Source organism: Papaver somniferum, chromosome 3, assembly GCF_003573695.1.
Source record: "Papaver somniferum cultivar HN1 chromosome 3, ASM357369v1, whole genome shotgun sequence".
In the NCBI taxonomy this organism is placed as follows: Eukaryota; Viridiplantae; Streptophyta; class Magnoliopsida; order Ranunculales; family Papaveraceae; genus Papaver; species Papaver somniferum.
Genome location: NC_039360.1, coordinates 35080166 through 35096082, shown reverse-complemented (window position 1 = coordinate 35096082; position 15917 = coordinate 35080166). Strand labels below are relative to the sequence as shown.

The following is a 15917-nucleotide window of genomic DNA, read 5'->3' as shown; positions in this document are numbered from 1 at the left end:
GTTTTACTTTTATACTTCGTTTTCTTTATCTTCCCCTGCGTAAACGCCTCTCGCGATATTATTAGATGAGGCTATGATAAACCCGAAGGTTTTGAGCCAAGGAATCAATGCAATTGTATCATCAGTGCGAGTATGTACCTAGAGTGCTAACATTGTTTGTGAACATATAGATGTCTTCGTGATTTACGTGTTCACACTACCATGAAAGTTCATTTGATTTACAGTATTTTCTGGGAAAATAGTTCGCTGAAATTACATGTAGTATACCAACTTCCTAAGTTTCTAACTATCTTCCCGGGGATGAAATATGGAACAAGCACTTTAATGCTGTCCTGTATCACGAGAAAAAACATTACCCGCGTGACGGCTCGGGGGATGAAGGGCAAAGAGCGAACGAGTGAAGAAGAGCCACACAAGATGAGAAGTTAACGAAAAAAACAAGCATGCATGGGCTCGTGCATTAAGACGTGAGTCACGTTGGGCTGTAAAAACTTCGACAATCAAATCAAACCCTTGATTTAATCCAAGGAATCACACTCCATGTGAAGTTATGCGGTATCCCCTTTATTTTCGACAATTTGGATCCAGACGAATTGGAAATGTGTAATGCAAATGGCTCATGATAGATAGCGACAATGCTCCGTAGGCCACATTTCCATATTACCTCAATCATAGCAACAACGACAGGCTAGTGAAAGAAAAACCGTTGTATATGCCCATGGCATGCATGGGGTAGCAGGTACGTACGTCTCTTCTAAATAGCAACATGGGCGGCTATTAGTTTTCTTCGTACTGTCTCGTTCCCACAGCTACGGTATTTACTCTTACTGAGTCTACAATCTAAAGACTTAAAGTTCCGGACAAATAAAATTCCCACATTAAACGGTGAGGAAACCCTTATTTTTTATTGGGCGAAAGAGATCTTTTTTTAGTTTTGTGAAATGAGCGTTTTGGTGAGGATACTTGGCAATGTATGATTGGTTTAAAAAGAATAGGAAAAAGATTTAAAAAAGTAAACCAAAATTAATTTGGAATTTATAAAGTGACAATATTTAGGTGAAGACACTTGTCAATATATGATTGATTTAAAAATTATGAACTTAAAAGGAAAACCTAACTTACCATGTTTAGATTTTCATGGAAGTCCAAATTCAATTTGGAAATCGAGTAATTGCTATATTAGGACCATTTTTTCCAAATTAATTTGGAATTTATAAAGTGACAATATTTAGGTGAGGACACTTAGTAACATATGATTGATTTAAAAATTATGAACTTAAAAGAAAAACCTAACTTACCATGTTTAGAATTTCATGGAAGTCCAAATTCAATTTGGAAATCGAATAATTGCTATATTAGGACCATTTTTTCCAAATCAGTATATAAAGGGGAAAAAATCCTCATATTTTCTGCGAAAATAAAAGGAAAAAATAAATAAAATTTCCACATATCCACCACCTATTTAATGTATTTGTCCCGTAACACCAAATCAAAAATACATTTCCAAGGGGCGAGGCGAAGCCCCGCGCTCACCACAAAAATGCATTTCCACGAGGTGGGTGAAGACCCTCGCACACCAAGTTAAAAGGAAAAAAATAAATAAAATCAGCACATATTTTCAACCTTTTTAATGTATTTGTCCTGCCATACTAAATCGAAACTACATCTCCACGGGGGAGGCGGAGCCCGGCGCACACCAAATCATGCATTTCCACGGGGCGGGGTGAGGCCCTGCGCACATCGGACCAAAAATACATCGTCATGGTGTGAGGCGAAGCCCTACGCACACAAATCAAAAATACATCGTCACGCAGCGGAGCAAAGCCCTGTGCACATCAAATTAAAAGAAAAAATATGCCCAGTGCATAGCACGGGCATAAATCTAGTTAGGATAATAAGATTTTCCCATAGTAAAAGCATTTGCAGGAAAGGCCTTGATAATATTAACATCCGATTTATGATTTCCAACAATAATCTTCGCAACAAATTATGAAGTTCTTTACTAGTTACCGGTGGACTACGAATCCTAATCAAAGCTAGAAAGGAAGATCACTCTAATCGAATAATATTCATCACCTTAATAGAATAAGCAACGACAGACGTGCTCGTTTTCATTGTCTAATTAAAGCTTTGTACGCAGTTGACTAATATGAGTAAATCAAAATGAAGTTTGAGAAAAATGCTACTTCAGGACCACGAGATGTATCAGCTCCAGCTACAGTCTATGGGAGAATCAAGATATTGTCGGCCGGATCCATATAATTAGAGGTGAATCTTCAGTTAATCAATCTTGATAATTAACAATTCCATTATTTTATAATCTTGATATAAACAAAGAAACAATAAGAATAAAATCTAGTATCCGCCAGAGTTTTCTTTTCTTTTTTTTAACAAAGAAACAACCATATATTAAACAGAAATATTTCTTACATCATGACTTATGTAAGGAATTAATATTTGAGGATGATTATAATTAGAAGGAGGGCTGGCTAAATGATGTTGTGGAATGTATGAGTTAACTTGATAGATGACAGAGTTATGATTTGGGGTGATGTTGCTAAAAACAGCTCTACACCTGAGTTTCCAAATGAGATGAATAATGCACATGGTTAAGTGAATAATCTGAGGAGTCTTCTGGATGTTGAAGAAGGAATATTTTAACTGCCAAGTCTGAATCCAAGATAAGACAGTAGAGTGCTGCAAAATAGAGAGAAACTGGTGAGGGAAGTAATACAATCTCTAGTCCAATACAGATACTCTGCCATATCCAACTCGAATTCGAATTTTCAGGTGGTGGAAAAAATTGCAAGTCATTATGAGGAAAATGTTCGCCTATCAACGATTTCGCCCACAAAGCATCTTGGTTGTGTAATAATTTCCAGGCCAGTTTTGCAAGAAATTCTAAGTTGTAATTACTTAAATTTTTAAGGCCTAATCCACCAAATCTTTTAGGTAAACATACCTTACTCCAAGAGATGAACTTTTGAGAATGAGGATTGTTGTAATTGTTCCACCAATAATTCCGCTGAATTCTGTCCATTTGTTGGATGGTAGTTTCAGGTAATTTAAATACCTGCATCTGGTACATGCCCATGGTGCTGAGAACAGAATTCACTTGCGTAGTTCTTCCAGCTTGATTAACAATTTTACTCTGCCAACCCTGCAACTTATTATACATGTTCTCAGTTATACCTTGGCAGTTCTGATGTCTAGATCTGTGAAGCAGAAGAGGTATACCCAAATATTTGTCTCCTAGTCCCACAACTTTCATACCAAGAATACTAGTTATACAAGACTTATGAGCATTAGAAGTATGTTTACCAAAAAACAAAGTTGATTTCTGCATATTTATAACCTGACCTGAAGCTTGCCCAAAAATGTGAAGCAAATGTTGAAGATGTCTCATCTGAGAAGAATCGACTTGAAAAAATAACAAACAATCATCTGCAAAAAACAGATGATTGAATGAAGAACAATGACGATTAATTTTAATTCCTGAAAGATGACCAGAATCAATGTTAAGCTTCATAAGAAGAGAGAAAGCTTCCATGATGAAAAGAAACAAATACGGAGACAGTGGGTCGCCTTGACGAATACCCTGAGTCGGAGAAAAAGTCGAAGAAGGACTACCATTAATCAAAATAGAGGTATTTGAAGTAGAAATGCATTGCTCAATTAAAGTAATCCAGTCAGCATGAAAACCTAGTTGGCGAAAAATAGAAAGCAAGAATGACCATTCTACCCTGTCGAAAGCTTTCGACATATCTAACTTTAATCCAACTAAAGCCTTGTTAATCTTCTTAGTTTTCATACTATGCAATATCTCATGAGAAATAATAATATTGTCATGGATATGTCTTCCAGAGACAAAAACAGTTTGAGTAGGGGATATAAGGTCAGGGAGAAGAGGTTTAAGACGGTTAGCCAAAAATTTTGAAATAATTTTATAGCTAACATTACACAGACTGAGTGGTCTGTAATCAGCTGGGGTTTTCGGGTATTGAATTTTAGGAACTAGTACTTGATAGGTATGATTGATGGCTTTAATCATATGTTTATGAGTGAAAAAGTGTTGAACCATGGAAATTACCTCTGAGCCGACAATATCCCAGCATTGTTGATAAAAAGCCGCCTGAAACCCATCATTACCCGGAGAATCCCAAGGCCTGATTGAAACACAACATCTTTAATTTCTTGATCATCAGGAATCTGGATAAGACTGTTGTTCTGAGTTTCTAAATAGAAAGTGTAAAAAGCTGCATAATCTCATTATTAGTCCGAGGTTTAGAAGAAGTAGAGATACTTGCAAAATGATTCAAAAAAATAGCTTCAATATCACTTCTGTTGTCATACCAAATTCCCAAAGGACCCTGAATAACATTAATATTTGATCTTTTTTTTTATTATAATTAGCTAATGAATGGAAATAAGATGTGTTTCTGTCAGTTTCAATAAATTTATCACCTGCTTTTTGCATGAAGAACTCCTTCTGAATTGAAATCCATTGCTGCAAGGATGAACTTAACCGTTTAACCTGAGGATGAGAAGAAGGAAAATTATTGTCATAGCAACGTTGAAGCTGATTTTGAATGTTTTGAAGATTACTTTCGATGTTGCCAAAGGACATTTTCTTCCACAATTGCAGCTGAGTTCTAGTAAATTTTAGCTTACTAGAAAACTGAAAGGATGGAGACCCCGAATATTGTTGATGCCAACTTCGAGAAATAGTATCAGTACATGAATCCAGTTGAAACCAACATTTGTAGAGCTTAAAAGGAGAACTTTTACTAGCAGCAGGAACCGTATGGAGCAAAATTGGGCAGTGATCCGAAGCAATCGGAATTAAGTGTTGAAGATGAGAAGTTGTATAATGATTGATCCATCGACTATTCACTAAAGCCCTATCTAGACGAGCAGATACATGATCATCTCCACTGCGATGATTTGACCAAGTAAGGTCAACTCCTGAAAAACCTAAGTCAATGAGCCCTAATTGTTGAACATAATTCCTAACATGTCTAGCATGATGAGGATGAGTGACTCTTGAACTATGGGTTTCTGAATCATGCATAGTGAAATTTAAATCCCCCAAAAGTACCCAAGGAAGATCAACATATGAATGCATATCAATCAAATACTGCCGCTGATTAGAATTCTCTATAGCATCATGAGCACCATACATAAAAGTTATCAAAAAATCCACATTATTATCATGGGCATGGACAATAGCATGTATAGAGTCAGAGGTTGTGTGCATGATTTCAATGTCTACTCCATTTTTCCAGGCAAGAGAGATACCACCAGAAAGACCCAAAGAAGGATCAAACCAATAGTTAGGGTACCTAGTCTGAGAGAGATAAAATTTCATGTTATTACTTTGAACTTTGGTTTCATACAAGAAAAAAATATCCGGGTCATTGTTTGTCAAGAAAAAACGGAGAGAGTCACGGGTATGGGGATTACCTATACCCTGACAATTCCAGGCAAGAATTTTCATGGAAAGCAAAAAAGAGCAGCGAGGAAGAAAATGATAAATATAAAATAAAAGAAAAAACAGGCTAAAAATGAACAAACAAGGATAAGTTTTGACAATCACCTGTTGCCATGCATCAGTATGATTCTGAGCATCATAAGCATTAGCTGCAGCAATGTCCCATACATTAACCATGCTTGAAGTAGAGTTAACATCTTCAACAGAGGCAGTATCATCAGCTTGAGTAGTAACACAAAAAACATGACATTTGTTATGTGACAAAAAGAGCAGAAACAATGTAAAAGTTTAATCAATCCACTGGCTTCTGAATGCACATATGGAACGTTTACTATCAGAAATTTCATGTAGTACATCAAAAGATAAAAATTAACATCCACGGAGAACCCTATTTGAAATTCACCAGGCCACACCGCCTAGCTGATACTAAATCCAGAAATATCACCGGGGAAATAAGGAAAAATATCCTTGACGTTGAATGTGGACGAGATATTCATATGAGCTGGGAGGTCAATAACATAAGCATTGTCGCAGATCTTCTTGAGAATGCATCAATCTTTTTGTACTTCGTCTTGTTGTAGGTACCACTAGGAAAACGATCCTTGCTCAAGTACGCCATAACTAGATCAAGACATGAATAGTCAAGAAATCAGACTTCTAGGTTTCAGACTTCTACCTTATAGCGGCAATTTCCTTGGATCCTTAAATAAGTTCACCTCTTCCAAAACCTAAGAACTTTATCAAGACATGAAATAAATAAACAGATCCGCCATAGAACAAAACGTAGCAAGAGCAACTTCGATTGTAATATCCTCTTCAAAGGTCAAACATAGGGCTGATCTCGCTTGCATATAGGGCAAAAATTCTTCTCCATCAACCATTGTCTCATGCAGTCAGTATGGTATTCATGACCACACATCAGAATTGTAACTTTTTCCTGGCTCTCATATTCATCCTGTGAAATAAACAAGAAAAATCGTACATTATATAATTTGAGCACTACTGTCGTGGCTGAAAATTTTGTAATGAACCTTGATAAACTACCTAACATATAGAGGATATTCCAGTTTCCTGATTTACATCTTTAGGCATTGAACATTCAATAAGAGTCCGCGCCTTCAACTCATCTAACATGGTTTTTTCTGATGACCCAAGTTTATGGCTGCCAATTCTTTTCTCCAGTTCTGATAGTTCCTGCAGTTCGCAATGTAAACTCACATCTTAATACCTTACCTAGTAGTTTTACTCATATAAAACTCTGTGAATCAAGAAAATGTACCAAACAAAAGCAATAAAAAGTTGCAATTTTTTTTATGTACTATAATTTCAAATCAATTTAACCTCATATGCCAGGTCATCAATATACATCATATATCTTCTCCTGTCCTTGTTATTAGAACCGTTGATGCCATTCGTCAGAGTCCCCATAAAGTTATTATAAGCTTCCTGCACATATACATCACAAGTTAGTTTTCAGCTCAAAATATTTAGCAGAGTAGATAAAAGGATGCACGGAATTAAAGAAAAGGAGAGCATCTATATTACGTTGTCTGCAAAGCTCCTCAGAGACGAATTGTTCCCCCTAGATACCCTTCTTCTCACCAAATCTCTTGAAGGAGTACCATGATCTTTACATAATGTTTTGTAAATTATAATTAAAACACGATTAGAATGTCCATAAAAAACTCCAGTCGGTCTCAGAAGATGGAGAATTCAACACAGAAGTTTTGCATAAGTTATTGGATCCATCAATTTTACCACCACCACCACCACCACCAGCCCCCACCCCCCAGATAAACGTAAGGAGGAAACACTGCAGTAATAAGATTAAGTATTAGCCATTGCAGTCATATATCCCATTTATAAATCAAGGTGAATAAGAGAAGAGACGGGACATTACAACACCTTGGCAATTAGTGACATATAGCTAGATATTCAATAAACACAACTAGACAAGTACTATCTTCAACTTCCGAGTTCAGTTACACTAGCTTCAACTTCTTTCCCGCCTTTGTGCATAGGGCTGCTGCCTTCCGAAATAGAAACAGAAACACTACCAATTAGAAACAGTTGGAACTAGGAAACTCTAAGACCTATAAACTCTTTTAAACTACTTTGTGAGATACACACTTAAGCAAAACCCCGAACATAAATACTCATTTCAATGTCTTTCTTGAGCATTGATAACTATACTGGTCGGGTATACATTTAAACCATGCTGCCCTTTAAGTGGTTCAACTATCTAAGGTTCGCACTCCATGATATGCTCTTATTGCACAGAGTCAAGGACTCGAGAGTTCGCATCTGGTTTTTCAGTATAGTGAAGAAAAATGATAAAACCAAACTAAATTCAAAACTAGAAAAAAGATTATAAAATCAAAAATTGAATTAGGGTGAATGCACGATTAAGATGTACAGAGTAGATAAATGTAAGAGATTTACCATACCTTGGCAACAAATATTGAGAATCTTTCAAGGAACCTTTAATAAGGGTTTCAAATTGAATCAAAATAGCATGTTTTTGGATTTTGTTTTTGGTTTCAACCATATATTAAACAGAAATATTTCTTACAACATGACTTATGTAAGGAATTAACATTTGAGGATGATTATAATTAGAAGGAGGGCTGCCTAAATGATGTTGTGGAATGTATGAGTTAACTTGATAGATGACAGAGTTATGATTTGGGGTGATGTTGCTAAAAACAGTTCTACACCTGAGTTTCCAAATGAGATGAATAATGCACATGGCTAAGTGAATAATCTGAGGAGTCTTCTGGATGTTGAAGAAGGAATATTTTATCTGCCAAGTCTGAATCCAAGATAAGACAGTAGAGTGCTGCAAAATAGAGAGAAACTGGTGAGGGAAGTAATACTGTCATATCGCCTTAGAGAAAGGGTAATGAAGCAACATATGATCCAGGTCTTCTATCTGATTTAAATTGCAAAGCACACAGTTAGAATCAACATTATGCATATGATTGAAGATTCTTGCTTTAACTGAAACAACATTATGGATTACTTTCCATAGAAAAATCTGAAACTTGTAAGGAACTTTTAACTTCCAGAAAGTTAACCAAAACTGTTGAGATAATCCCATAGAGTTGTCTTTGACTAAATCCTTGTCACAAAGCATTTTGTAGGTTGAGGCTGTTGTAAAAATACCAGAACTTGTAAAGGTTCATATTAATTTATCTTCTTGATCTAACTGAATAGGAATAATTAATATGGAGTTCACCTGATCAAGTGTAAAAAGTTGATGACGAAGCGGCACATTCCATTGCTCAGTATTGGTATCAATAAGCTTAGAAACCCACTGATAGTTGCGAGTATTTAGATCACTCCAATCTTGTAATGCAGAACTCAAAGAAGGAATCCAGTTAGAGGTCCAGATGTTGATACTTGAACCATTACCTACTTGCCATTTAGCATTTTTCAATACAATCTCTAGTCCAATACAGATACTCTGCCATATCCAACTCGAATTAGAATTTTCAGGTGGTGGAAAAAATTACAAGTCATTATGAGGAAAATGTTCGCCTTTCAACGATTTTGCCCACAAAGCATCTTGGTTGTGTAATAATTGCCAGGCCAGTTTTGCGAGAAATTCTAAGTTGTAATTACTTAAATTTTTAAGGCCTAATCCACCAAATCTTTTAGGTAAACATACCTTACTCCAAGAGATGAACTTTTGAGAATGAGGATTGTTGTAATTGTTCCACCAATAATTCCGCTGAATTCTGTCCATTTGTTGGATGGTAGTTTCAGGTAATTTAAATACATGCATCTGGTACATGCCCATGGTGCTGAGAACAGAATTCACTTGCGTAGTTCTTCCAGTTTGATTAACAATTTTACTCTGCCAACCCTGCAACTTATTATACATGTTATCAGTTATACCTTGGCAGTTCTGATGTCTAGATCTGTGAAGCAGAAGAGGTATACCCAAATATTTGTCTCCTAGTCCCACAACTTTCATACCAAGAATACTAGTTATACAAGACTTATGAGCATTAGAAGTATGTTTACCAAAAAACAAAGTTGATTTCTGCATATTTATAACCTGACCTGAAGCTTGCCCAAAAATGTGAAGCAAATGTTGAAGATGTCTCATTTGAGAAGAATCGACTTGAAAAAATAACAAACAATCATCTGCAAAAAACAGATGATTGAATGAAGAACAATGACGATTAATTTTAATTCCTGAAAGATGACCAGAATCAATGTTAAGCTTCATAAGAAGAGAGAAAGCTTCCATGATGAAAAGAAACAAATACGGAGACAGTGGGTCGCCTTGACGAATACCCTGAGTCGGAGAAAAAGTCGAAGAAGGACTACCATTAATCAAAATAGAGATATTTGAAGTAGAAATGCATTGCTCAATTAAAGTAATCCAGTCAGCATGAAAACCTAGTTGGCGAAAAATAGAAAGCAAGAATGACCATTCTACCCTGTCGAAAGCTTTCGACATATCTAACTTTAATCCAACTAAAGCCTTGTTAATCTTCTTAGTTTTCATACTATGCAATATCTCATGAGCAATAATAATATTGTCATGGATATGTCTTCCAGAGACAAAAACAGTTTGAGTAGGGGATATAAGGTCAGGGAGAAGAGGTTTAAGACGGTTAGCCAAAAATTTTGAAATAATTTTATAGCTAACATTACACAGACTGATTGGTCTGTAATCAGCTGGGGTTTTCGGGTTTTGAATTTTAGGAACTAGTACTTGATAGGTATGATTGATGGCTTTAATCATATGTTTATGAGTGAAAAAGTGTTGAACCATGGAAATTACCTCTGAGCCGACAATATCCCAGCATTGTTGATAAAAAGCCGCCTGAAACCCATCATTACCCGGAGAATCCCAAGGCCTGATTGAAACACAACATCTTTAATTTCTTGAGCATCAGGAATCTGGATAAGACTGTTGTTCTGAGTTTCTAAATAGAAAGTGTAAAAAGCTGCATAATCTCATTATTAGTCCGAGGTTTAGAAGAAGTAGAGATACTTGCAAAATGATTCAAAAAAATAGCTTCAATATCACTTCTGTTGTCATACCAAATTCCCAAAGGACCCTGAATAGCATTAATATTTGATTTTTTTTTATTATAATTAGCTAATGAATGGAAATAAGATGTGTTTCTGTCAGTCTCAATAAATTTATCACCTGATTTTTGCATGAAGAACTCCTTATGAATTGAAAGCCATTGCTGCAAGGATGAACTTAACCGTTTAACCTGAGGATGAGAAGAAGTCAAATTATTGTCATAGCAACGTTGAAGCTGATTTTGAATGTTTTGAAGATTACTTTCGATGTTGCCAAAGGACATTTTCTTCCACAATTGCAGCTGAGTTCTAGTAAATTTTAGCTTACTAGAAAACTGAAAGGATGGAGACCCCGAATATTGTTGATGCCAACTTCGAGAAATAGTATCAGTACATGAATCCAGTTGAAACCAACACTTGTAGAGCTTAAAAGGAGAACTTTTACTAGCAGCAGGAACCGTATGGAGAAAAATTGGGCAGTGATCCGAAGCAATCGGAATTAAGTGTTGAAGATGAGCAGTTGTATAATGATTGATCCATCGACTGTTCACTAAAGCCCTATCTAGACGAGCAGATACATGATCATCTCCACTGCGATGATTTGACCAAGTAGGGTCAACTCCTGAGAAACCTAAGTCAATGAGCCCTAATTGTTGAACATAATTCCTAACATGTCTAGCATGATGAGGATGAGTGACTCTTGAACTATGGGTTTCTGAATCATGCATAGTGAAATTTAAATCCCCAAAAAGTACCCAAGGAAGATCAACATATGAATGCATATTGATGAGTGCCAAATATTGTATATATTTATCCCTTTTTGTTGGCAATTTAACTCATCTTTTATGCATTAATTCTACATTTTATCCCATATTCTGTATTTTCATTGTTTTCAAGAATAAATATTTTTATTAATTAATTTTGCATTTTTAGGTAATAAATAAAGTTCGGATGAGTCGCGGGGCAAAAAGAGCAGAAAAGTAGTGAAAAGCCGGGAGAAACTACGCAAGGAAGCCGCGAAGAATGGTGCGCACAACCTCATTTTCTACACACAAAAGCGCCTCCGTTATCAGCCATCAGATCAGTTCTCAGGAGCATCCGACGGTCGCTCCTTCATAGAGCATCAAAATCTGAAGTCTCTGCCGAGCACCACAGCGCTGAAATTCCAAGCCTTCAGATTAGATGGTAGTTGAATCCAACGGTCGCTCCCTTGCTGTTCATCAACGTTTGATATCTCCGCTTTACACTACAACACCTAACCCCATCTAGAGCCGTTAACTTCGTTGTATCAAAATATCTGACGGTCGCTACCAACCTCATCAGTAGGAACCATCCGATCTACCTACCATCTTCGCATCCCACGGCTAAGCGTCGCAGATCATCAAACTAGATACACTCGACTCACACCCTAGCGACCGAGCACCTACACCTCACCCAAACGCACCCTTCTCCCAAACCATCGAGCCACTTTCTTCTCCACCTTACTCCTCTGCAGAACCATCACCCTGCAACTGTCACCACCATCATCGCCACCTCTGCCTGTCGCCACCAAACACCACCATACCACCTCCGTCATCATCCTACACGTGATTGAACACCTTCCCCCATCATTCTAGCCCTTTATCCCATCAACTCATTACCTAACATAAACCCTAGGTTATGGATTGATGGATTAACGTGTGCTAGAGAAGCAATTGAAGGCATGGAGAGGTAGAGAAGGACAAGGAGGGTAATGGGTCGAGCTCAATTTGATGTGGCTACATCAAATTAGGTGAGTAATCACCAACCCTATCTACTGTCAGTTTGGGGATTTTTATTGGAAAACCCTAATGATGTAATTGGGTATAAATTGGGACTATGGGTTGTGTTAGAAACTATGTTTGGAGTAGCCAACATCCAGAGCTCTCAAAGTTCTGTTAAACTGTTAATTTTCATGTTACAGCTCAATTTCAGTAGTTTTAACTTTTCAATTTCATGTCCTGTTTAATTTCAATTCTGTTCATTGTTTGTGTTCATTGTTGATGTTTATGTTCACTGTTATGTTAAACTTGCTAAACTTGCTGTTAAACTTGCTGTTAGTTAAATGTTCATTGTTAATACTTGTGTCCTGTTAATGCATTTCATTCCTGTTGATGCTTGTTACATGTTCACTGTTGTGTTTACTGTGCTGTTACATTTGAGGGAATGCTAGGCTAGATACATCTTTGAAGCTTTGTGCTAATTGTGTAATGGAAGAAATCAGTGCTTAAAGCAAGCTGATTTTCTTTCCATTCTTGTGTATGCTTAGGTTGTAGTGTTGATTGTGCATTGGGAGAAACTAGTGCTTATAGCAAGCTAGTTCTCTTCCATTCTTTTAGTATACCTCCTGTTTGCCTGTATGCTGCCTTAGTATTGCCTCATTTCAGTTTCTTCACCACAACCCTGCCCTTGGCTTTAAGCCTTGGTTCATCTCATTTTGTTTTGCTTTTGTGCATTGTTTTGTTTTCTGCTGTTTAGTTCTTTCATTGCTTTGCATTGTTTGTTTCCCCTGCTGCTATTTCTTTTCCTGTTGTGCACTTGCCTTGCTGTGCAGCTCTTTCCCCTGCTTGTGCAGTTGCTACTTCTCCTGCCAAGCTGCTGTCACTTCTTCCCTTGCAGCTGCTGCTGCTGCCTTCCTGCAGTTCTTGCTGCATCACTATCTCCATTCTTCTGCTGCAGCTGCTGTTGCTGTTTACCACTCCCTGTTGCAGCTGCCCTGCCAAGCTGCTGCCACTTCTTGCTACTCCTGCAGCCAAGCAAAGGCCTAGTTCAACAACTGAGTCCAAAGCCCAAAGGCCCAGTCCTCAGTAACCAAAGCCCAATTTCATTGAGGCCAAAGCCTAAGTTTAAGGCCAAAGCCCATTTGCATTTCAAAGAACAAACTGAGCCCAAGCTCAGTTCCTTTTATTGAGAACAAACCCAATAGTACATTAAGCCCAACACTTCCAAAAGGCTTTTAAGCCCAAAGCAAATCTAGGAACCTAAATTAGCTAGAAACATTCCAAAACACACCCGATCTCTGTGGATCGACCCGTACTTGCACGAGCTACAACCGACGACCGTGCACTTGCGGTATTACTGTAGGCCCCCGTTTTTATTGCGCTTAATTTTATACATATCCCAAAGCCTACCAAGTTTTTGGCGCCGTTGCCGGGGAATGTTTTGCATTTAAATATAATATCTTTTACAAGCCTACCACATATCAATCAAATATTGCCGCTGATTAGAATTCTCTATAGCCTCATGAGAACCATACATAAAAGTTATCAAAAAATCCACATTATTATCATGGGCATGGACGATAGCATGTATAGAGTCAGAGGTTGTGTGCATGATTTCAATGTCTACTCCATTTTTCCAGGCAAGAGAGATACCACCAGAAAGACCCAAAGAAGGATCAAACCAATAGTTAGGGTACCTAGTCTGAGAGAGATAAAATTTCATGTTATTACTTTGAACTTTGGTTTCATACAAGAAAAAAATATCCGGGTCATTGTTTGTCAAGAAAAAACGGAGATAGTCACGGGTATGGGGATTACCTATACCCTGAAAATTCCAGGCAAGAATTTTCATGGAAAGAAAAAAAGAGCAGCGAGGAAAAAAATGATAAATATAAAATAAAAGAAAAAACAGGCTAAAAATGAACAAACAAGGATAAGTTTTGACAATCACCTGTTGCCATGCATCAGTATGATTCTGAGCATCATAAGCATTAGCTGCAGCAATGTCCCATACATTAACCATGCTTGAAGTAGAGTTAACATCTGCAACAGAGGCAGTATCATCAGCTTGAGTAGTAACAATATTATCATTCAAATCAACAGCTGGAGAATGAGGTGCAGACGTTATAACCAAAGTGGGAGTGCTTCTAAATATTTTCTTAACACCACTAGTACTAGCACCAGCACCAGTCAGGGTAGAACTCGGTCTCAAAGAAGAAGCTGGCTGGTCTTGATTGTTGTATGAAAAAGAAGCACCGGCATCAGAATCTGTAGCCGAGAAGATTGAAATACTCATTCCATCAAAAGGTCGAGGTTGTTCTTGTTCAATGGGAAAGCATAGTCTGTTACGCCTCTGAAATCCATGTTATAAAAACAATTGCACTTCTTCTTGGGGATTTTGTTGAGGAGGCAAAATTGGCTCTGCAAAACTAAACCCACGAACAATGTCTTCCATTTCATGTCGAATATGAGTCATATCAGAACAATCATTGTCTTCATGATTAGGAACCTTACATTCAGGACAAAGACGATACGACTGTTTCTCATAAAAAAAAACCTATACATCTAGTAACACCAGCAGCATTAGCAGTAGTAATACCAGTAATCAGAGGAGTATTAACATTTATGAAAACAAGAGCTCTATACTTAGATGAGGTAGGATGATTTACACCGTCAGGCTCAGCTACTCTTACTTCTCCAACAATTTTACCAAACATTCTTAAAATATCAGCATAGGTGAACTCAGGCAGAAGATATTTATATTCTAACCAGAAAGGAGAGATCCTAAAGTCTAGCAGATGATAATCCATAGTGGGATTCCAATCCTTTAATACAATCAGATGGCCATCAAAATTCCAGGCACCACCAAATAAAATTGCATCTTTGTCTCCAGATAGTCTAAATTTGATAACAAAGATATTTGGTTCTAAAGAACGCACCTGAACAAACCATTGATGGTGTCTTCTGAGATGAGGCCAAATAAATTTCACTGCACGTTCTGCATCTTGCCAAGACATAATCCTCGGAGCATAAAGCTTACCAGCAAGACTAAACTGCCAATCCCTAACACCAGCTAAGATAGCAGTATTAGAATGCATAATCACCCTTCTTCTAACAGGTTCTTCACTAATCGAAACATTTTCCATATGTTGAGCAATATTATTCATTGCAGGACGAGCCATAGTAGTGAAGAAATAGAAGTTAAAATTAGAACAAAAAAGGGAATGAAGAAAAAAGATGGGTATGATGTGGTTTTTATAAGAAGAAACTGTAGGAGGTGTCAAGATGTAAAGTAGATAAGTATGGGTGATAAAATTTATAAATTGAGAAACAAGATAAAAAGTTACAGGGATCAAAGTTGCTATTAGACTATGGATAGCATCAGAAGCAGTGTTCGATAAAGGCAATTTGAGAAACCCAAAATACTGAATCCCAATCAGATAACTATGGATATAAGAGATTAGGATGAACAACTTACACACCACTGTAAAAAAAACGCCAACTTTGATACTGCCAATTGTATAGAAACCCAGATGAATGATGGGACATTTCTACAACACCCATGCGTGGCAACAGGTAAAGGAAGAAATTAATCTGCCATTAAAGAAAAAACAAATTACTTAGAACCAGAAATTGAC

General features: G+C 37.1%; 1 protein-coding gene and 1 long non-coding RNA gene across 2 annotated transcripts; both read right to left on the bottom strand.

The window, feature by feature from the left end:
- Positions 1–5942: 5942 nt before the first annotated feature.
- On the bottom strand, positions 5943–7274 carry LOC113361135. The gene is made up of 4 exons (XR_003364961.1): positions 7037–7274; positions 6833–6937; positions 6536–6685; positions 5943–6446 (listed from the first exon to the last, which is right to left on the bottom strand). It is a non-coding gene; the product is annotated as an uncharacterized LOC113361135 (long non-coding RNA).
- A 1095-nt stretch (positions 7275–8369) lies between these two features.
- LOC113359284 lies at positions 8370–11268 on the bottom strand. Its single transcript, XM_026602947.1, has 5 exons — positions 10503–11268; positions 10290–10434; positions 9162–10056; positions 8730–8957; positions 8370–8423 (listed from the first exon to the last, which is right to left on the bottom strand). The coding sequence occupies exons 1-5, from the start codon at positions 11266–11268 to the stop codon at positions 8370–8372; spliced, it is 2088 nt and encodes a 695-aa protein (XP_026458732.1).
- Positions 11269–15917: the final 4649 nt, after the last annotated feature.